Genomic DNA, 24577 nt, shown 5'->3' on the forward strand with positions numbered 1-24577 from the left:
GGCTTGCGTGTCTCTCACGCGCCCCGCCGCCTCCTTCTGCGAGATGGTGCACTCGCAGAAGTCGAGCATCGCCTTCCACGACTCGTCGTCGCCGAGCATCGATGCCACAACACTCGGCAACGACAAGTCGTTTCCTATTTTTGCGACGAGGACACGGCGCCACCCCTCCCATGCGGGGCAGGCGACGAGCGTGTGCTCCGCCGTGTCCAAGTCGCAACCACAATGGTGGCACTCTGCCGTCGGCTCGGCTCCGATCCGGTGCAGGAACTCACCGAAGCAACCATGCCCAGTGAGCATCTGCGTGAGCCGGAAAGTGAGGCGTCCTCTGTCACGATTCACCCAATTCACAAGAACCGGGCGAATCGCCTCGACGGTCCTACGACCAGCCGAAGGATCGGCCAGCCGTCTGGACCATGCCTCCAGCACGGACCGCCGAGATTGGGCCCTCCGCGCTCTGACCACACTGGGGCTGGGACGTGCCACGCCCTGGATACGAAGGTCAGCCCGCCACTGATAGTCAGCAGCGAGCGCCTCCGCCTCCAGGACCCAAGGCGGCGTCCCAGCCAGTACACACGCCGCCTCGAAAGAGATGGTGCGATAACCACGGATGACCCTGACCGCGATGGTGCGTTGCGGCCGTTGCAGCAGCTTCGCTACCCCCACGGCCAGGGACTGGCCCCACACGGGCGCCCCGTATAGGGCCATTGATCGCACCACCCCTGTATAGAGACGGCGCGTCACCTGGTCAGGCCCACCCGTATGGGCTTAGAATTTACTTGTAGTGTTTACGCAATTTTATAAATTCTGCACTTTTTATTACCCGATGTTTATTGGTTTATCGTAAAAGTCGTCTGTATACGCCTCGGCCCCTTACACAGAGGACGCCTTTTCCATTAGCACACCAGGGCTGCGGAATGGCGAGCGAATTATAAAAAAAACCCCATTAAATAAGCATAAAAATGTACGTCAGTAATCTCGAAAATTTAAATTTTCAAGGCGCTTTTTGACGAGATTCCGTCTTCAAATTCAGGTTTTTTTTTTCAAATAAAAACTTATCGCTATAAAAATTTTAATATGTAAAGTATTCGGAACGTCGGAAATCGTAAAATGAAAATTAAAAGTCCGAGATTGTACCGCAAAAGTAGCTTAATTGTATTTTTGATGTTTGAATATTGATTACGGCGGAGTACAGAAATTTGTGGAGTGGTGAATAAGAGCTTCGAATTTTTATTTATTGTAAATCAACTTGTATTTTTACTACAATTTTTAAGTTAGTCCACCTCCTGTTTTTTGTTTGTTCCTGGTACATTTGGTATTGCAGGTAACGTTGCAGGCCTCATAATGGCCTGGAACGTGCCTACCACCATCTCTGTATCTCCGGAAAAATTATCCGTTTGGCGTTTCACAATAGCTGGAACTCCATACTTTTGGCTACGGTCCGTAATTAAAAAACGATTCATCGGGAAAGAGCTTCTCGCTTCGTCTATATCCCTGGTAGGATCTTTCAATTTATGTGATATGTCGTCAATGCTCTCGGCTGTAGCAAAATACAGTGGCGAGCTCCTTATCTGTTCTGTAAGCCTAGTAGATGTCTGGATTTTGTCGGTCATGTCATTGGCGTAAAACGTAAACTTGTTTTCATTCACTTTGTTATTTTTAATACCAACAATCGTTTCTGTGGCCTCCGTTAAAGCGATTAAGCTTTCCTTAGAGCTCTTAGGTCTTTCTGATTTCCTGGTAAGGACGTTCTCATTTTCGGTACGTTCCAAAAGCAAAATCGATCTTAAACTTTCACTTGAGCTTATAAGATTGTTAATTGCAACGCTTTTCATTTGATTTATTAGATAATGTCTCAAATCGTTAAGCTCATTGTCTTTCGGAAGCTTTTCGAAGTTATATATAGGGAAAATGCAAAGAAATATCACGAAATATGTTCTCATGTTGATTCGTTTAAGCGAACTGTCACCAATGTGAAAAGTGTACCAACGCATAAAAAATGCTCACACAAGGCTCACGTGTAACATGATAAAAATGTTTTACCTATGGAAATTACTGCATCTACTTTCCGATAAGAAATTGAGGTTACAGACATGGCTGTCTTGATATTTAGGAAATTCAAACTTATAGAAACCATAGACTTTTAAAGTATTTGGAATTGAAATTAAGTATATAATTATATGGAATACTTTGGAATTCATAAGCAATAAAACAATTGCGTTTTCTGTTATATAATAAGATAATAATATTTAAAGCCTCTTTTAAAATCTCCTTTAAAATTAATATAAAAAATTAAACAGTAACAATATTAATAAACTATAGAGAACTCAACTCTCTTTTTACTACTGAATGACAGACAGACTTCACTGAATGACGCTGAAGAAAAAACCTTTTTAAAAACTGAAACAGTTTTAAATAATAAAGGTTTTTCTTTACACGTATCTAGCTTTTCTTAAATAGGCAGAGAATATCAATACACGCAATGCTTAGAATGCCGAATGAAATATGACCCGTTCAGTGGACGCGTCCAGAAAACAATATTGTCGCCGGTGATATCAGTACGTGAGCCGCCCGCCCAACTAACTCCACGCGAGTGCTGTAATCCTAGTAATATTTTATTCAATTGTTACCTTTCTTTAATGGGTAAGTTTAATTAGTTAAATAAATCAGTGGTCATCTGGTGGCCGAAATTCGGCCATAATTAATTTAAATTATAAGTAGCAATACTATTATGTTTCTATTGTCAAATGCTTCTATAATCACAGATTTCGCCAAGGCTACAATATAGAAAAATAAAGAATAAAGACAAACAAAATTAATCTATTCTCAATTAGCCCACGAACATTAACAATAAAAAAAAATATAACTTGACACACAGTCAAAAATGTGGTAGTGTTACACAATTAAAAATTTTTTTAGCTTTCTGCACCCCTTCTACTATAAGTGTGGGAAAATTCATACTTTTCCGTCCGCACGATTTTCGTAAAAAAGGGTATAGAATTTTTGCTTCACGTCTGAATATAATAATATAGATAAATGGGTACACATTTTGGTATAAAAAGATATTATTATGTTCTAAAGGAACTTATTTTTGTTTTATTAAATTGTTATACAACTTAATTTGTTACTGTAAATGATCAACGATTTGTATTAAACTTTAATTTGTTATAAGTAATACACATGTTTTATAGAAAATAAATAAAAAAAACCGTAATTTATTGTAACAAACAATCATTTGATAGAATTTTATAATTAGTATATTTTGATTTGTAAGTTTGATATGTATTTGTTTTAATCTAGGTACGAGTACAGAATTGTTTTAAATTTAATTTTAGGTTTTAAAATGCTTTACGTGAATACTAAAAATATTTAGTTTTAATTAAATATACTTCTACGATGTAATCTCGCGTTATTTATCTATATATATATATATAAATGAATTGCTGTTCGTTAGTCTCGCTAAAACTCGAGAACGGCTGGACCGATTTGGCTAATTTTGGTCTTGAATTATTCGTGGAAGTCCAGGGAAGATTTAAAAGGTAGGTAAATATGAAAATGCTCGGAATTAAATAAAAATAACAATTTTGTTTTTCCTTTGATGTTTTCCCCGTCGGACGAATTCCTTTTGTTTGTTTTAAGTTTATTTTATACTAGCGACCCGCCCTCGCTTCGCTTCGGAAACATTAAAACACACATGAAACCAAAAAAATAAAATAAAAAAAATTAAAAAAGAAGTAGCCTATGTTCATCAGGGACAATGTCGGCTTCTAATGGAAAAATAATTTTTCAAATCGGTCCAGTAGTTTCGGAGCCTATTCGAAACAAACAAACAAACAAATCTTTCCTCTTTATAATATTATTAGTATATTAGTATTAGTATAGACAAAAGTTTAGGTCTTTTATTTATCGATTGAGGCACTGCGAAGTCTGCCGGGTCAGCTACTTATGTATATTTATTGTCATTATATTTTTATCATTTTGTTATCATATTATTGTGTGCCTTGTCCGCGACCACGAAAGCTAGAAAGTATTCGAAATGCCGGAAATAATGACAATCAAAACGCGACTTTACACCGTAAAAATAGTTTTAATTTTTTACTGGTGGTAGAACCTCTTGTGAATCGGCGCGGGTGGGTACCACCGCCCTGCCTATTTCGGTTTGAAGGGCGGGGCAGCCGTTGTAACTATACTGAGATCTTAGAACTTATATCTCAAGGTGGGTGGCACATTTACGTTGTAGATATCCATGGGCTCCAGTAACCACTTAACACCAGGTGGGCTGTGAGCTCGTCCACCCATCTAAGCAATAAATAAATATGTCTAAGATTGGCGGATCGAAGAATATTATTAGATTTTTAAATGGGTTTTTTTCCTACCTATTCGCTGGTAGTCTAAGAGGCTATGGCAGCTACACCTAGGCGGGTAAGTGAGCTCACGGACTCAACTTGAGAGAATTTGCTTACACTGGCCCTAGCAAGAGCAGTGCTTCGTACAATCTGCCACGCGATCAGAATCGCGACCCACTGAGAAGATCCGGCGAGAAACTCAGTGGGCTTATGGGAAGCCAAGTTCATGACACCAAAAAACGTAAACGTTACCGCCCAGCTTGAGACATGAGGTTGAAGTCGCAATTGTATTCAAATGTATTATAACAAAAATCCCATTCTCCGATACATAACTCAAATAGATATATTTTTTATTATACAACAATCCTAACATACTTTTTTTTCATACCTTGTTTGTGGATTTTTTTCGATTAATATTTAAGGAAGTAGAAATTGTAAATCTGAAAGTGGCACCTGTGACAGAGAAGCTGAGGAGTGCACGTTTGGGATGGTATGGACATGTGATGAGACGAAATGAAAATGAGGTTGTTAAGAGAGTGTTAACTATGAATGTGGAAGGATATAGAGGAAGAGGTAGACCTAAGAAGAAATGGATGGATTGTGTGAAAGACGATATGGGTAGGAGGGGAGTGAGCGAAGAAATGGTATATGATAGAAGAGTATGGAAGGAGAAAACATGTTGCGCCGACCCCAGGTGACTGGGAGAAGGGCAGGATAATGATGATGATGATGATGATTTAAGGAAGTAGAAAAATCTGGTTTATTTGGGAAATCGGTTAAACATTAGGACCCTCTTAGTTTGGAATTAAATCAAATACCCTAAGTGTGCAACTTACTTTTCGAAAAACTAAGCCTCTTTTATGGCATAATAATGTAATTAAAAATAAAATTAAAAATTGAATTTAAATTGAATACAATATTTTCGCGATTCGTAAATATAATTAAACAAATTTCGTTTTTATTTATTCATTATCACTCACATATACTTTTTTAAGTATATTTTAAGCCCTCAAGAGACACGCACGAGACAAATACAAATTCAGTCCGTGAATATCTAATTACTTTCGCTAAGATAATAATTCCGACAGGTAATCGAATATAGATCCCGTGGTATTTTTTTTATTGTAAAAAAAAAAGCGTGGGGTGCATGGTATCAGTAGTTATAAATGTTTTATGAACAGATATGAGTAGAAGGGCTATTTTGATAATATCCTGAAAAGCACACCACGCTTTTTTACAGTAAAATCATTTTTTCTTACACTATTTTAAATTCAAATTTATTAAAATTGCATTTCTATTTTTTAATTGGATTTTCTATAAAAGCGTGTTTATTTAGTTTTTTTAAACTATTATTTATTTTGTAATGTATTTATTGTACGTAACAAAAACACTATCGTTGATTTAATACCGCTTTGAGTTTAGGCGCTTAATCAAAATAACAAACAGCAATGGTTAAAATCACGGAATAGATAAGTGGTTAAAATAACAGACGCGATTGATTAATACCCTTGTCAAATGTTCGATGTTTACAGAGAAAGGTACTACTGTCCTTCTATTGATATCATAGAACACAAGTTTGTGTTTTCTGTACGATATGTGTCTGAATAATAAGTATGTAAAAGTATTTAAAGGAATAACTAGTCAGTGTGTAATTATCTGCTCCTGTTGTAGTGCATGTGTATACTAATCTATACTAATATTATAAAGAGGAAAGCTTTGTTTGTTTGTACTGAATAGGCTCCGAAACTGCTGAACCGATTTGAAAAATTCTTTCACTGTTTGGAAGCTACACTATTCCCGAGTGACATGGTGACATTTTGAAAAAAATTCGAGATCCTTACTAAAACTCCAATATCGTAACCCAAGGTGTAAAAAAATTACCTAAAATATTCTTTACATCGCGTGCCCTGCGAAAACTATTGATGATAGAATAAAATAATGTACTACGACTTTATAGAAAACATTATTAATTACAAAAAGTGTCGCGACAGCATATATCTAACTATTATAGTTATACCGCAATAAGTGTTCTTTTATTTTAAAAATAAAATAACGTCTTTTTTTTTTTTTTTTTTTTTTTTTTTCCTACCTATGCTGATAGCCTTGAGAGGCTATTTCAGCTTACCCTAGCTTGTGTAGGTGAGCTCGCGGGGCTCAAACCGGAGAATTGCTAACACCGCCCTAGCAAGAGCAGTGCTTCGCAGAATCTACCACCGGATCGGAAGCGCGACCCACTGAGAAGATCCGGCGAGAAACTCAGTGGGCTGTGTCTGTGGGTTAATTCGCTCGTCGAGCCCTTCGTCGCAAGCGACGGGTTCGGCGAGGACGGTGACCGGTGCTTGTATTGCCTAAAAGCACCGTTAGTGGATCAGGAGGATCCGTGATGACGTGCTTTGGGCGACGTCGACGGTTTACCAAACGGTCTACAGGATCGGGTATGTAGTTTCCGGCGGCCACGACAAGAGGGTTCTCATGTCGTGCCGCCTTCTCAAAGTGGCGCAGCGATGCCGACTGTAGATACTTACTGACGGGGTCGAGCTCCAGGTCATCGTGGAGGTCCACGTTCCTCTGGAACCATGGTGCTCCGACGGCTATCCTGCAGAATCGGGATTGTATTACCTGAAGGGGTTTCAAGTTGGTGCGGGCCGCGTGAGCGAACACTACGCTTGCATACGTCATGACGGGGCGTATGCAAGTTTTGTAGAGGGTTACCTTGTTACGGAGGGACAGTTTGCTTCGTCTACAAAGCATTGGGTAGAGTCGTCCTAGTATAAACGCGGCGCGATCGCGTACCGTTTTTACGTGGGGACGGAATGTCATCCCTCTGTCGAGGGTGACGCCTAGGTATTTGACCTTCGGGGCCCACGGTATGGGCTGGTCAAAGAGAGTGATGGGGCTAACGGCGGAGGTGTTTACGCGCCTACTGGGGAGTGGGGTGCTCGAAGTGGTATTCGGAGGGCGACCCCTTTTGAATAGCACCGCTGTGCTTTTCGTGGGGTTAATGTCTATTCGCCACTTCCGGAACCACTGTCCCATGGTGGTTACTGCGGTCTGGAGTCGCCGATGAAGCAACGACATCTTCCTACACGAGTAGTAGATAGCCGTGTCATCGGCGAAGAGCGCTAGATGGGTCTCCGGAGACCGGGGTATATCGTTGATATACAAACTAAATAGTAACGGGGAGAGTGCGGAGCCTTGCGGGACTCCGGCAGTCAGATGACGGGGACGAGAACGAGTTCCCTCTACTCGATATCGAAACGAACGGTTCGACAAGAAGTCTCGTATGATGAGCACGAGTCTGTCTGGCACTCCCATGTTGTACAGTTTGTAGATCAAACCGTTGTGCCAGACTTTGTCGAACGCCTTCGCTACATCGAAGAAGAGGGCGCCGGTCGGGATTTGTTTACGCCTATTTAGCCCTATTAAGATGTGCTCCGTGAGGCGGTGCACTTGTTGTACGCACGAGTGTTTGGCGCGGAATCCAAACTGCTCGTCTATTAGAATTTTGTTCGCGGTAACGAAGTCCCAGAGGCGTTTCCGAAGGAGCCGTTCGTAAATTTTGCCTATCGCTGGGAGGAGACTAATCGGTCGGTAACTAGCGGTTTCATTATTAGGTTTGCCCGGCTTGTGTATACCGATAACGTCTGCTTCTTTCCATACCGCCGGAAAGATGCAGTGCGTCATAGCAGCATTTAAGATGGTAGCCAACATTGTTATCAGTTGGACTGGTAAGAGTTTTAACGCGCGGTTGCGGATGCCGTCGGAGCCGGGTGCCTTCTTAGGTTGAAGGTTGTCTATTACTTCTCTAACTTCGTCAGAGGTAATGGGGGGTAACGCGTCCGAGGGTGGCAGGGAAGCTCTGCGCTCGACCTCCCTGTCGACTGCCTCGGTGTGTTCGGGGTCCGCGTATTGAGTGCTGGTGGTGCACTGCTCTTGCAGTGCATCGGCCAGCAACTCTGCCTTGTCATCGTCATCGAAAGCCGGTGGTTGGCCTGAAGGGCGTACGAGAGGAGGCATAGTAGCGGTAGTTTCGGACTTGAGAGTCCTTGCTAGTCGCCAGTATGCTTGATGAGAGGGCGCGAGTCCTTCTAAGTAACTATCCCAATTCTCATTTCGGGCGTCGCTTAGGCGAGATTTTACATCCCGCTGTAGACGACGCATCCGAATCCGGTTTGAGTGCGTGGGAAGTTGATCGTAGGCCCGGATTGCCGCGTTTCTAACTCTTAGGAGGTTCCTAAGTTCGGGGGACAGTCTGATGCGGTGGAAGCTATCCTCCACATCGACTTCTTTTGAGGATCTTATGATCGCGGAAGAGATGTGATCCGTGATGATGTTTATGGATTCGACTGTGTCCTCGGGGGAGGGAGTTGAATCCGGGCCGCAGGGGAGGATTGGTGGAGCGGCATCGGCTAAGCATTTGCCCAGCTTCTTCCAGTCCACCATGGTCCTCGTAGCTGTGACTGGGTTGTGGGGGCGACCGAGCTGCATAACGACAGGTCGGTGGTCTGAGTCGAGCTCTGACATTGCTTCGATGGAACGCAAGCGCAGAGTTACGTTCCTCAGCAGTGCCAGGTCTATAGTGCTCGGACGGAGCGCGATGTTATACGGATAACATGTTGGAGTTGGGGGACCGACTACTTCAAAGGTAAGGTCGTCTATAAACGCGTCGAGACGCCTACCATTTATGTTTGAACTGTGGCAGTTCCACCTAGTGTGGTGGCAATTTAAATCGCCTGCCAGGATGACGGAGTCTCCCATGCCGAACAGTGACTCGATGTCACTGCTCAGAAGGGGCTTGTCCGGGGGGAGATAAACGGATGCGATGACGATCGGCTGGTGTCCCGTCAGCGAGATACGGCACACTGACGCCTCGATATGTGAGAGCGAGGGGGTATCGAGAGGGACAACGTGCAGGGCCCGCCTATAGTAAATGGCAGTCCCGCCTTTGGAGGCGGTGAGTCTGTCATTCCTAACCATGACGTAATTCGCGACTTTCGGGTCACGACGCGAGGGCTTCAGGCAGGTCTCCTGCACTAGCAGAATATCTACAAGATTGTCGCGGAGGAATTCGTAAATTTGATCGCGTTGTCGCGCGAGTCCGTTAGCATTGTAGAATGCTAACGTAAGGGAATATGGTTTCTCTCTAGCGTTTTGCGCCATTGATTACCGGTGATTTTAGAAAGTACGGGCCACGGACTCGTAAACGTCCATGTAATCGAACGCGGCCGCGAGCCGTTGTTCGGGGTTTACCGCCCTTCGCAACGCGTCTGCGAACGATCGCAGACGGTCGAAGTTGACCGCCGTGACGAAGTCGCGCACGAGCGTGAAGTCGTTGACGGCTGAGGGTTGCGGGGGACGGTACGCGGGCGCGGGGGGAGGTGCGAGCAGGGGCTGCGGCGCGGGACGTGTCGCGAGCGGGGGCTGGGGAATAACGTCAAATGTCGTTGAAAATTTTGTTAAAGACCCGAGCGGAGCCGGAGCGGGCCGCTTGTCTTAAATACATTAACTTATCGTACGACAGAAAACTACCGTCGCCGTGTTAAAAAAAATACGAATTAGGAACCTGGTAAATTTACGAAAAAACACCCTTTTTAAGGCGCTTTCAGATTTAAATAGGAATATCTTCTTCTTCGTCGCTTTCTTCATTGCTGAAGGTCGTGTCCCTGAAACTCGACCGTTGCCTGTCTCGTGAGCTGTTTCCATCTCATCCGGTCCTCAGCTGCTCGAATGGCGGTTGCGACTGGCAACCCAGTTAGAGCGGTTACTTGATCACACCAACGGCTAGGTTATATAATAGGAATATAAAGAACGTGAAAACGTAAACAAAGTATTCTTAAAATTGATGGCAAAACATATTGACCCAGTTGTGGTGGAAGCAATTTTCTAGATGGGATATCAAGTTGCTACGCCACTATTTTCATTTTGATCTATATTTGTCTCTCTCATGGTCTATTCTAGAATAAAGCCCCTATCCGTAACGATAGGATTTTTTAACGCTTACGGTCTCGCAAATCAACGTGATCAGGTTTCTGACTTTTTGCGTGACCATCAAATTGATATCTTTTTAGTGCAGGAGACCCTACTTAAGCCCGCGCGCCGTGACCCTAAAATCGCGAACTATAACATGGTCAGGAACGACAGGCTCTCTGCCCGTGGTGGTGGTATCGTCATTTACTATAGAAGAGCCCTGCATTGCGTCCCGCTCGATCCTCCCGCGCTCGCTAATATCGAAGGATCAGTGTGCCGAATCTCACTGACGGGACACGCGCCGATCGTTATCGCGTCCGTTTATCTTCCACCGGATAAGATCGTTCTAAGCAGTGATATCGAGGCGCTGCTCGGTATGGGGAGCTCTGTCATTCTGGCGGGCGACCTAAATTGTAAACACATCAGGTGGAACTCACACACCACAACCCCGAATGGCAGGCGGCTTGACGCGTTAGTCGATGATCTCGCCTTCGATATCGTCGCTCCGCTAACCCCGACTCACTACCCGCTAAATATCGCGCATCGCCCGGATATACTCGACATAGCGTTATTAAAAAACGTAACTCTGCGCTTACACTCGATCGAAGTAGTTTCAGAGTTAGATTCAGACCACCGTCCCATCGTTATGAAGCTCGGTCGCGCTCCCGATTCCGTTCCCGTCACGAGGACTGTGGTGGATTGGCACACGCTGGGCATCAGCCTGGCTGAATCTGATCCACCATCGCTCCCGTTTAATCCGGACTCTATCCCGTCTCCTCAGGATACCGCTGAAGCCATAGACATCTTAACGTCACACATCACCTCGACATTAGATAGGTCATCGAAACAAGTTGTAGCGGAGGACTTCCTTCACCGCTTCAAATTGTCCGACGATATTAGGGAACTCCTTAGAGCTAAGAACGCCTCGATACGCGCCTACGACAGGTATCCTACCGCGGAAAATCGTATTCGAATGCGTGCCCTACAACGCGACGTAAAGTCTCGCATCGCCGAAGTCCGAGATGCCAGATGGTCTGATTTCTTAGAAGGACTCGCGCCCTCCCAAAGGTCTTACTACCGCTTAGCTCGTACTCTCAAATCGGATACGGTAGTAACTATGCCCCCCCTCGTAGGCCCCTCAGGCCGACTCGCGGCGTTCGATGATGACGAAAAAGCAGAGCTGCTGGCCGATACATTGCAAACCCAGTGCACGCCCAGCACTCAATCCGTGCACCCTGTTCATGTAGAATTAGTAGACAGTGAGGTAGAACGCAGAGCCTCCTTGCCACCATCGGATGCGTTACCACCCGTCACCCCGATAGAAGTTAAAGACTTGATCAAAGACCTACGTCCTCGCAAGGCTCCCGGTTCCGACGGTATATCTAACCGCGTTATTAAACTTCTACCCGTCCAACTCATCGTGATGTTGGCATCTATTTTCAATGCCGCTATGGCGAACTGTATCTTTCCCGCGGTGTGGAAAGAAGCGGACGTTATCGGCATACATAAACCCGGTAAACCAAAAAATCATCCGACGAGCTACCGCCCGATTAGCCTCCTCATGTCTCTAGGCAAACTGTATGAGCGTCTGCTCTACAAACGCCTCAGAGACTTCGTCTCATCCAAGGGCATTCTCATCGATGAACAATTCGGATTCCGTACAAATCACTCATGCGTTCAACAGGTGCACCGCCTCACGGAGCACATTCTTGTGGGGCTTAATCGACCAAAACCGTTATACACGGGAGCTCTCTTCTTCGACGTCGCAAAAGCGTTCGACAAAGTCTGGCACAATGGTTTGATTTTCAAACTATTCAACATGGGCGTGCCGGATAGTCTCGTGCTCATCATACGGGACTTCTTGTCGAACCACTCTTTTCGATATCGAGTCGAGGGAACCCGCTCCTCCCCACGACCTCTCACAGCTGGAGTCCCGCAAGGCTCTGTCCTCTCACCCCTCCTATTTAGCTTATTCGTCAACGATATTCCCCGGTCGCCGCCGACCCATTTAGCTTTATTCGCCGACGACACGACTGTTTACTATTCTAGTAGAAATAAGTCCCTAATCGCGAAGAAGCTTCAGAGCGCAGCCCTAGCCCTAGGACAGTGGTTCCGAAAATGGCGCATAGACATCAACCCAGCGAAAAGTACTGCGGTGCTATTTCAGAGGGGAAGCTCCACACGGATTTCCTCCCGGATTAGGAGGAGGAATCTCACACCCCCGATTACTCTCTTTAGACAACCCATACCCTGGGCCAGGAAGGTCAAGTACCTGGGCGTTACCCTGGATGCATCGATGACATTCCGCCCGCATATAAAATCAGTCCGTGACCGTGCCGCGTTTATTCTCGGTAGACTCTACCCCATGATCTGTAAGCGGAGTAAAATGTCCCTTCGGAACAAGGTGACACTTTACAAAACTTGCATAAGGCCCGTCATGACTTACGCGAGTGTGGTGTTCGCTCACGCGGCCCGCACACACATAGACACCCTCCAATCCCTACAATCCCGCTTTTGCAGGTTAGCTGTCGGGGCTCCGTGGTTCGTGAGGAACGTTGACCTACACGACGACCTGGGCCTCGAATCAATTCGGAAATACATGAAGTCAGCGTCGGAACGATACTTCGATAAGGCTATGCGTCATGATAATCGCCTTATCGTAGCCGCCGCTGACTACTCCCCGAATCCTGATCATGCAGGAGCCAGTCACCGTCGACGCCCTAGACACGTCCTTACGGATCCATCAGATCCAATAACCTTTGCATTAGATGCCTTCAGCTCTAATTCTAGGGGTAGGCTTAGGGACCCCGGTAACCGTACTCGTCGAACTCCACAAAGAGGTCGACGTGCAACCTAACCCATGCATCAGCCCGCTGAGTTTCTCGCCGGATCTTCTCAGCGGGTCGCGATTCCGATCCGGTAGTAGATTCATGCGCGAAACAATTGCTCTTGAGTTGTTAGGTCTCCTTCGGAGGCGCTCGGGCAGTTGTTAGCAAATCCCACCCCTCTTGGCTGAGCCTTTGCTCGCCCACCTGTCCTGGTGAAACTGGAAAGGCCTTCGGGCCACCAGTAAACTTTCAATCATAAAATAAAAAAGGTCTATTCTGGAGTGAACGGCAATGAAGCTTGTGGGAATTGCGACAGCCTTTCGTTATTATCTTTATTGCCCAGAGTCCATGGACATCACAACGTGCATCAACGCGAGTCTTAATTTTATTGTAAAACGGGCAAGATAATTGTACTTACCCGAAAAGCCATCAACTCTGTAATAAAGCACTAGTTTTTCTGTATCCATATATTCTGCTTCTAGCATTGAGAAGTGATGAAGTGATGTTTCTCTAGGCCGACACCAAGTTAAATAACTAAGTTTTGTTAGCGTAGTTACGCAGTAAGGTCAGTAAAGCCTTTATATGTAAGACATCATCATCATCATCAGTCTATAGTAGTCCACGGTTGGACATAGGCCTATTCAAATACACGCCACTGACCACGGTCCAAGGCTTCTCTCATCCAGCTTTTTCCAGCTACCCTGCATTGGTCATCACTCTACTCGTCGTGGCCTAAGTCGCGGCCAAGTCGTTGTGGCATAAAGACGTCCGGTGCATTCGTATCTTGCGACGCACCGGTGTTCGAATCCCGCAGACGGGTACCAATTTTTCTAATGAAATACGTACTTAACAAATGTTCACGATTGACTTCCACGGTGAAGGAATAAATCAAACCCGCAAAATTATAATTTTCGTAATTACTGGTGGTAGGACCTCTTCTGAGTCCGCACGGGTAGGTACCACCACACCGCCTATTTCTGCCGTGAAGCAGTAATGCGTTACGTTTTGAAGGGTAGGGCAGCCGTTGTAACTATACTTGAGACCTTAGAACTTATATCTCAAGGTGAGTGGCGCATTTACGTTGTAAATGTCTATGGGCTCCATTAACCACTTAGCACCAGATGGGCTATGAGCTTGCCCACCCATCTAAGCAATAAAATAAATAAATAAAACTCTACAAGACATACCGTGACATAAATAGAGCAATTTGACACCATCTTAAAAATATAGTTTTACTGGTGCTAAACCGTTTTGTGATACCGTTATGTACCACCATCCTGCCTATTTCTGTCGTGAAGTAGTAATGCGTTTCGGTTTTAAGGGTGGGGTAGCCGTTATACTGTAAAACTGAAACCTTAAAACTCATGATTTACCTTGTTGATAACTTTGGGCTCCGCTAACTACTTAACTCCAGATTGGCAGAGATCTTCCACAGATTTAAGCAAGAAGAGAAATAAGACCACGCTATATTTATAAACATTAACAAAAGCAAAACATTAACTGTCCCCTTCACACTCACAAGCTTGACCGCGCGAGAGAGAGATGGACAGAATTTTCATGATGCGCATGCAGTGCAACGTCATACCGCGCGCTTATTCATAATCACTACACCAGCGTAACGTGTGAATGTGTTGAACGCGAGCTACATAGTAGGCGTAGTGGGGGTGTCAGGTTATTTTCGTTACGGAATTTCTGGATTCCGCTCTCAAGCCGCACGCTCAAGGCCTGCGATAAAATCTATGCAATAGCTTAAAACCAGTCGATTTTAAATTATAACCTCTACACACAAAATTCCGAGTAAATGTCAACTTACATTGTCATTGATGGATGAAGTCAATTGTAGTGGATATTCACTGATTGCTTTACACCGGCCAAGGATATTGTGATTCACTTGAACGTCTAATATAAGTTTAAGTGTGTGTACGTAAATTGTCTTGAATCAATCTACTCTTATAATAAAATTGTATATAAACTTTTGTTCGTCAGTGCACGGTTATCGAAAAAAATATGGTTTTTTTTTAAATATACAGCTAGAAGATTTTACCTCTGACACTTTGAGAATCGATGTCTTGGGCTATGTCACTGCTTATAACGGTGGGGTGCGTGGGATAGGAATACGCTCAAATGACGTAATCATGTTAAACTCAAAGCGGTGGTGTTTTTTTTAAACGGAAAACCGCGTTTTCGGGCTATGGGATGTGGAAGAGAAATTTTCGATTCATTTCCTTTCCGCATCCAACGACTTTCCGCCGTGCGCACTAAGTCGTTAGTCCACCTGGTCGGAGGACGCCCCACACTACTGGTGCCCATCCGTGGCCTCCATTCGAGGACTTTCCTCCCCCACCTGGATGCGGAAAGCGGAGGACCGCATTCTGTGGGAGGCATTGGGGAAGGCTTATGTCCAGCAGTGGGCAGATAAAGGCTGATGATGATGATTATTTCCTTTCATTTATAGTCCTACGGTTGTTTTTCTATCGAAGCGATCTCAGTCGAGAGAGAACTCTGAATAGGTACAGAGTGTGGGTGACTCACATGTATTTATTTATTTTATAATATTTTATTATAATTACACTACACAACAACACATACATACTTTATTTTATATCAACACATTCATTTATCACACAATCATACAAAACATTATTTACACTTAACAAAATAAAATTCACAAGCAAAGTCAGGCGATAACTGCAGTATAGCGGCGGCGATATATTTCGCTAGTACATCGGTCGCATTTTTACCGATCCACCGCCACCAGTCGAAATCTGACTTGCGAGCGCGCATCCCGTATTATCTTTTATGTTCTACGCCTTTTATAATTTTAGCTTTTTGTTTCGTGTACCTGCTTGTGTTGCTTGGACTATCTATTTCTTGTGTACTTTCTCCTTCTTTGTATATTTTGTGTTCGTCTTAAATAAAAACTTTCTTTGTGTACTTTTGTGTTTGCAAAGACTTTATATCACACCCAAGACGACCAAACTGGTGACCCCGGAGAACACATTCAAGAGATGTCCAGTTCGAGTGGAAGTGATACAGTTAAATCGCAAGTTAATACACGGCCACGACGACACGTAAAAATGGCGTCTCCAGTCGCAGCGACAGACTTAACAACTTTTTCGCCGCCACCCTCACATTTACGTATCCCACCGTTTTGGCCAGAAAAACCTGATATATGGTTCGCTCAAATTGAAGCACAGTTTGCAGTAATGCGTATTACGGATGATGCGTCCAAATTTTACCACATCCTGAGTACCTTAGACAGGCAGTATGCAGCCGAAGTTGAAGACATCCTCACCGGCCCACCTGACTACAATCGACTCAAAGATGAGCTCATCAAGAGACTGTCAGTGTCGCGGGAGAATAAGGTTAAGCAGTTGCTCATGCACGAACAGCTCGGAAGCCGCAAGCCTTCGCAATTCCTACGGCACCTGCAACATCTCGCTGGCCCCGGAATACCCGAGGACTTCGTCAAAACAATTTGGACAAGCCGTCTACCCACTGGATTGCAGCCAATCATCGCTTCGCAGCCATCGTTGTCTCTCGACTCACTGGCGGAACTTGCCGACCGGGTCAATGAGATCGCGACCCCGGCACCGCAGGTAGCAAGCGCTACCACGTCTACACATATTGACGAGCTGACACGACAGGTAGCAGAGCTAACAAAACAAGTGAGTGCACTGACCGCGCAAGTCAACCATCACCCAAGCAGAGGACAACGGAGACCGACAAAGCAACAGCGCAGCAGATCTTCATCTCGCCGCCGGTCACAGTCTAACTACAGACAGCACCCCATATGTTGGTATCACTTCAAATATGGTACCAAAACCGTCAGATGTGTCCAGCCGTGCGACTACAAGGCGTCGGAAAACAGTCAACAGTCCGGACAGTCGCTGATGGCGACACAAGACTGCCGCAACACCACGGGTCGCCTCTTCATAACGGACAGTAAAACTAAAAATCAATTCCTTATTGATACCGGTAGTGATATTTGTGTCTACCCAGTGTCCGCACTTCGAGAGCGTCGTTATAAAACTTCTTTTCAACTCAGTGCCGCGAATGGTTCAGTGATAGATACGTATGGATATATCGAACTTAATCTTAATTTAGGCTTACGTCGTGACTTTCCATGGCGCTTTGTTGTTGCTGATGTCACGATGGCTATTATTGGTGTTGATTTTCTTTCACATTACAACCTTATTGTTGACATCAGCCACCAACAACTTATTGATACTTTAACCAATCTTAAGTTTGTAACATCTATATGTAAAAATAATTGTCTTGTCACAAGTGTAAAAATTCCAACTGGTGGTAGTGGTAGGTATCATAACATTTTGGCACAATATCCGGAAATAACTCGCCCCGCTGGTACTCCGGGTATCGTCAGACATCACACGACACACCACATCATCACCACACCAGGTCCACCTGTATCGCTGCCGCCCCGTCGTCTCGCCCCAGATAAATTGAGAATCGCCAAGCAGGAGTTCGATGCTATGCTACGTAACGGCACGGCACGCCCTTCCTGCAGCCCTTGGGCATCACCACTGCATCTGGTGTCGAAAAAAAAAGACGACGGCTGGCGTCCATGTGGCGACTACAGGTCATTGAATGCACGAACCATACCCGACAAATACCCTATTCGTCATATACATGACTTTTCACATTGTTTGTCCGGATGCACAATTTTCTCTGTTGTCGATTTACAAAAAGCTTACAATCAGATACCAGTAGCTAAGAACGACATTTTAAAGACAGCGATCACAACACCGTTCGGATTATTCGAATTTCCGTATATGACGTTCGGGCTGCGCAATGCGGCACAAACTTTTCAAAGGTTCGCTGACGAGATGACGCGTGGACTGGATTTTACATTTCCTTATATCGACGATTTTTTAATTTTTAGCAGGTCAGCCCAGGAGCACGAAGACCACTTGCATCAACTCTTCACACGCATGAAAGAGTATGGCGTTTTGGTTAATACTACCAAATGTGTCTTCGGCGTCCCAGAAGTCACGTTTTTGGGTTACCAAATCTCCGAGAAGGGTACCAAGCCTCTGGTAAGCAAGGTCGAGGCTATCTCAAATTTTCCTGTCCCAAAAACCGTCAGAGAACTCCGGCGATTTTTGGGTATGATAAATTTTTATCGCCGATTCCTACCCAATGCTGCCCAGATACAAGCGCCTCTCAACGCATTGCTAGTTGGTTCCGTTAAAGGTGCGCAACCCGTCGCTATTGAGGGAAAGTCATTGCAAGCCTTCCAAGACTGCAAAACAAGCCTATGCAATGCAGCTCTCCTAGCCCATCCCGATACTCAAGCAAAGTTGAGTCTCGTGACAGACGCTTCGGACTCTGCAATAGGTGGAGTTCTCCAGCAACTTAAAGGTGGAGATTGGCAGCCGTTAGCATTTTTCTCTCGCAAATTGAGCCCCTCGCAGTCAAAATACTCGCCGTACGACCGAGAGCTTCTCGCCATATATGAGAGCATAAAATACTTCCGGCATATGCTGGAAGCAACAAACTTTACTGTGTATACTGACCACAAACCTTTATGTTACGCATTTCAGCAGCCGAAGCATAACTGTTCGCCGCGTCAGTACCGACATCTGGACTTCATCTCCCAGTTCACCACGGACATAAGGTTTGTTTCGGGCAAAGACAACCTTGTCGCTGACACCTTGTCTCGCATCTGTGAACTGCAGATGCCTGTTGACTTGGAAGAAATGGCTAAGTTACAAACCACAGATCCGGAGCTGGCAGAACATTTAGCAGGTGGATCATCTTTACGCCTTACTCAGATGAGCGTCCCTGGAAGTCAAGCTGTTTTGTACTGCGACGTCAGTACGCAGATGCCCAGGCCGTTCGTCCCACGAGAGATGCGTCAGAAGGTATTTAATTGCCTTCATTCACTCAGCCACCCCGGTCCCAACGCTTCAGCCAAACTCGTTGCACAACGATTCGTTTGGCCACTAATGCGGAAAAATTGCCGTGAATGGTCTAAGGCATGTTTGGATTGCCAGCGCTCGAAGGTCACAAGACACGTCACCGCCCCTGTGGGCAGGCATGACCTACCTTCAGCACGATTCAAACATGTCCACCTAGACTTGATCGGACCCCTACCGCCAGCAGGTGATTATCGGTACTGCCTTACAGCCGTCGATCGCTTTACGCGATGGGCAGAAGCTGTACCTCTAACCGACATCACCGCCAAAACAGTGGCCACAGCATTCATTTCTTGTTGGGTGTCCCGATACGGTTGTCCTGTCGAGGTTGTCACCGACCGCGGCAGACAATTCGAGTCGGATTTATTTCTACGGTTGTCCAAGTCCATCGGCTTTGATCACCGTAGAACAACAGCATATCATCCACAGTGCAACGGTTTGGTTGAACGTTTTCACCGGCAGCTGAAAGCTGCGATAACTTGCCACGCAGACGCAAACTGGACTGAGACCTTGCCACTCGTCCTTCTGGGTATTAGGACTGCTTTCAAGGAAGACCTCCAAACGTCATCGGCAGAGCTGGTGTATGGCGAGCCTCTTCGCCTACCCGGCGAATTCTTCGGCCATAGTGTCACTCACCACACTACCGACGTTACCGACTTCTTAGCGCGTATGAGGTCCTTTGCAGAGAAGATACGCCCAGTCCCTCCTCAACACCATTCGACACAAAAAACATTCGTTTTTAAAGACCTCGCCACTTGTAGTCATGTATTCCTCCGAGAAGACTTGTTACGTGGCTCACTTCAACCTACATATACAGGGCCGCATGAAGTGCTTAAAAGAGGCGATAAATATATTTCTATTCTTGTCAAAAACAAAGCTGTGACGGTAAGTATAGATCGCCTTAAGCCGGCATATATACTGTGCAATGACACCGGCACGACCTCAAACCACACATCTCCACCAAATACACCACCCACTGTACCAGATACACCACCCACTCCACCACACCAACACCTCCCAGTAAGAACAACACGTTCAGGCAGGAGAGTACACTTTCCTGATTACTATCGCCCGTAGGCACGGTCTTCGGAGGGGAGTGATGTGGGTGACTCACATGTATTTATTTATTTTATAATATTTTATTATAATTACACTACACAACAACACATACATACTTTATTTTATATCAACACATTCATTTATCACACAATCATACAAAACATTATTTACACTTAACAAAATAAAATTCACAAGCAAAGTCAGGCGATAACTGCAGTATAGCGGCGGCGATATATTTCGCTAGTACATCGGTCGCATTTTTACCGATCCACCGCCACCAGTCGAAATCTGACTTGCGAGCGCGCATCCCGTATTATCTTTTATGTTCTACGCCTTTTATAATTTTAGCTTTTTGTTTCGTGTACCTGCTTGTGTTGCTTGGACTATCTATTTCTTGTGTACTTTCTCCTTCTTTGTATATTTTGTGTTCGTCTTAAATAAAAACTTTCTTTGTGTACTTTTGTGTTTGCAAAGACTTTATATCACACCCAAGACGACCAAAAGAGCATGGTCTCTTTGACCCTTTGAGCGCGAACAGTCGATGAACCGACTCTCTATTAACTCGTATAAAGTACGGAGCGTCGGAATAATGACTATTTGCCCAGTTTTATTATAGGTATTATTAATAACAATTAAAAATAACCATTTAAAATTATATTTGTTTTTTTAATCAACTATTTTGTAAGGTACTCTTGTTAAAAAAAAATCCTTTAGTAATTTCTCCAAATATTTGAAAATAAGCTTAACATTAAAAACTTTGAAGTAGTTAAATGAACACGGGCGTTAAGTCTTGCCATTTTGTATGTGACTAATCGATCTTTGAGCGTAATTTTTATCGATGTCAAAGACGCTCGATTAATTTGAAAATTCGCACACGCATCAAGGACTGATGCTGACGTCACAATAATTTCATAACTTCGCTCTGATATCTTGAACTGCATAAAAACAAATTCAATTAGTAGTTATTTCCGTTTGATACATATAATACCATATTAAATATTATACATTCATTAACATTAACATTTCACAGAACACAAAAATAAAAACAATAACAAAAGCTTCGGAATAAAAAAATCAAAAAAAAAAGAATATGAAAACTATCTTAACCTTCAGGTTGGACAGCCTCTAGGCAAGTTTGGATCCAGGGTGCTCAACATGCACACGTGTCCAGTGTTGCATTATTGGGTAGTCCAGATCCATCCGCGAGGCGAATAGCCACAAGTAGCTGCTACTATATATGTACTATACTGTACTATACTATACTATATACTACCGTATATGTTTTTTTTTAGTTTCTGGACTAGTTATTTCTGTTCGGGTCTTCGAAATCGATTCAATATGTACGTCGTGATATCAATGCATTCAGATTTTCTGACAGAACAAAATGTGGCAATTGAGCTGTTAAAAATCAACGAAGTCAGAGACAAAGGGTTGTTCACTAAATAACTGTATTACTGTAATACTGATTATTAGTGAGAAAATAAAGCAATCTATCTATTCACGAAATAATGTTCTAAGAGCTGACGATTTTCCGACTCGCGTTTTACGTATTCACTCACATAGATAATATACTGTTATCATATTTTTGAATTGCCTAAAATGCCTTCCTGAAATTCGTCGCCAGCTCTCCGACTATAAGGAGAGTCGGTTAATGTCGATCAAATGTGTTTTTGATGTTTTGTGACACAGTGATATACAGCCACACACAGACGCTGAAACTTTGTCTGACAAGCTGTGATTATTTCTTACAGACAGCCTACTGAGTTTCTCGCCGGATCTTCTCAGTGGGTTGCGATTCCTATCCGGCGGTAGCGTCTTGGAAGCACTGTTCTTGTTAGGGCTAGTGTTAGCAAATTCTCTCAGGTTGAATCACTGACCTCATCTACACGTCCGAAATAGCCCCTAGGCTACCAGCGAATAGTAGAGAACGAAAATATGTGATTATTTTCTACCAACTTAATGTTTATAGTCGGTAATGACTTCATATTAAATGCGTACTTTGCTTATTAGCGACTAGCGGTCCGCTCCGGCTCCGCTCGGGTCTTTAACAAAAATTTCAACGACGTTGTTTTATTTTTTTAAATAAAAGAACACTTATTGCGGCATAACTATAATAGAAATATACTGTCGCGACACATAATAGTTTGACATTATGCTGTCGTCGTGAGTTTTTCATATCGGTTCAATAGTTTCGGAACCTATTCAATACAAACAAACAAACAAATCTTTCCTCTTTATAATATTAGTATAGAAGTATAGTGTAACATTTAACCCCAGGTTCCGAGGCGAAAATCTTGGCTGCTACAGAATATAAATAGATAGGATAGGATAGGTATATGAAGGATAATCTGTTTAATATTTTTGTAACATTGCGCATCGTCAGGAATCGTGTGTCAGAAACAAAATAAAACTGTAATCTTATCATTATACTGTTATATTTCTATAATAAAGTATTTATCACTCAATTGACTCTTACCATTAACATTGCCACTGGCCACTCAAGCAGTTTTCTATCAATTCACCAAATTAACACAGTATCATTATTTCCGTTTTGTAAAGAGACAATAATTTGTCTTCGTATTTACAACCATGACAATGGATTTAAATGTAATTACAGCCACTAAATGTGATGAGTTCACGTGTATTTATTACAAGGAACTGTTTTGTAAGTATTACATATGTAACCTACATGCTTAGATGAATTGATAGTTATTTAAGATATGACCTAAAGGTCTCTGTCACCAGGTCATAAAAAAAAAAAAAAAAAAAAAAAGATAGTCATTTAACTTTATCGACAAAAAGTGGGTATCGACAAAAAGGTGGTATCTTAAATTTATTTGTTTTTTCAAAGATTTGTATGGTCAATTTACTATTTTTTTTTACTAACTAACAATCACGCCACGTTAATTGGTCCCTTGATAATTTCGTAAAGAACTTGTGTTACAGGTACCAGTAGGCTTAGTGCGAGTTTCAAAAATCGAATCGAATGACTCGCATCGAGTGTACGCTTTTCACGGTGAAACGTGCGGAGCTCTGAGTGCGAGTTACTCGATTTGCAGGACGTTTATTCATCTTGAGAAGCAACAATTTTTTCTTTTATATTGGTAGCATGCAAGTTTTTTTTTAAGGCGTTTAATTGAAATGCCAAGCTTTCTAACGATATTTATAATTAGTCGGGTAATGGGTAATGTACCTGTGCTTAGTGCGAGTTTTTTTAATTACTCAGTCGATGTTAATGTTATGTTTAATTTGTGTGAGTTTGTATCAGTGCCACCTAGTGGTAAGCTTATGAATCTCATTTTGTGGGAGAGAGAAGGTTTGTTTATGTTGCTGTCTCATGTATCGAATAGCTTTACCGAAGTGAGCCTCTCGATTATTGTATGTGCGAGTGCGAGTTACAAATTAATGGATTTTGAGAGTATTTCTTCACTTTCAAGCAAGTTAAGTAGTCACTAAAAATTTTGCCGTGAAACCAATACAATATCAAGATTTTTTCTTTCGTTTTTAATAATAATGTTGTTTTTTAAGGTTTTATCTATTCTAATGGTTTATACACATATATTTTTTCGGTTAGAAAATTTTATAGACGTCTAGCTAGTTGTAAATACATATTAATTCTTTGCTTTTTCATTTAATTCTTATTAAATCATTGCTTTTTTTTAAAGAGTTGTTTGATGAGAGAGAGAGAGCGAGATAGAGTTGTTTTTTTTTTATTGCTTAGATGGATGGACGAGCTCACAGCCCACCTGATGTTAAGTGGTTACTGGAGCCCATAGACATCTACAACGTAAATGCGCCACCCACCTCGAGATATAAGTTCTAAGGTCTCAGTATAGTTACAACGGCTACCCCACCCTTCGAACCGAAACGCATTATTGCTTCACGGCGGAAATAGGCGGGGTGGTGGTACCTACCCGTGTGGACTCCCAAGAGGTCCTACCACCAGTGAAAGAGTATTCTTTATTGTACACAAAATGAATAAATATTGTGAAACATTTTTTCTTGGTCTTATCGCTAAGAGTGATCTCTTCCAGACAACCATTAGATGGGCAAGAATAATTTCGAAATGAATTGCACACTGTGTATCTATCTATTATAGAAATATATACACACACGCACATACACACGCGTACACACACACACACACACACACGCGCGCAATATACATATTTACAGGTACATACGTACAGATTTATATTTATAAATTATATAGAAATTTGAACAATGTAATAATAATTTTGCTTCTTTACACATTTATAAATAAGGATGGATGCTCGTAATAATTTTAGTATATTTGGGCCACCTAATGAAGATCATCAACACTATTACCGTAAATACAATCATTTTATAAACGTTCAACGGGTAAAAGATTAAACCTATGTAAAACATAATTTCTTTAATTAAAAAAAGCTGAAATAATTACCTATTCCAAGATTAATTA

General features: G+C 43.2%; 1 protein-coding gene across 1 annotated transcript; it reads left to right on the plus strand.

The window, feature by feature from the left end:
- The first annotated feature begins 16215 nt into the window (after positions 1 to 16215).
- On the plus strand, positions 16216 to 21351 carry LOC149501361 (retrovirus-related Pol polyprotein from transposon opus). Its single transcript, XM_089733947.1, has 2 exons — positions 16216 to 19776; positions 21250 to 21351. The coding sequence occupies exons 1-2, from the start codon at positions 16216 to 16218 to the stop codon at positions 21349 to 21351; spliced, it is 3663 nt and encodes a 1220-aa protein (XP_089590073.1).
- Positions 21352 to 24577: the final 3226 nt, after the last annotated feature.

The sequence above is a fragment of the Bombyx mandarina genome, chromosome 16 (genome assembly GCF_030267445.1).
Source record: "Bombyx mandarina strain Sakado chromosome 16, ASM3026744v2".
Classification (NCBI taxonomy): domain Eukaryota; kingdom Metazoa; phylum Arthropoda; class Insecta; order Lepidoptera; family Bombycidae; genus Bombyx; species Bombyx mandarina.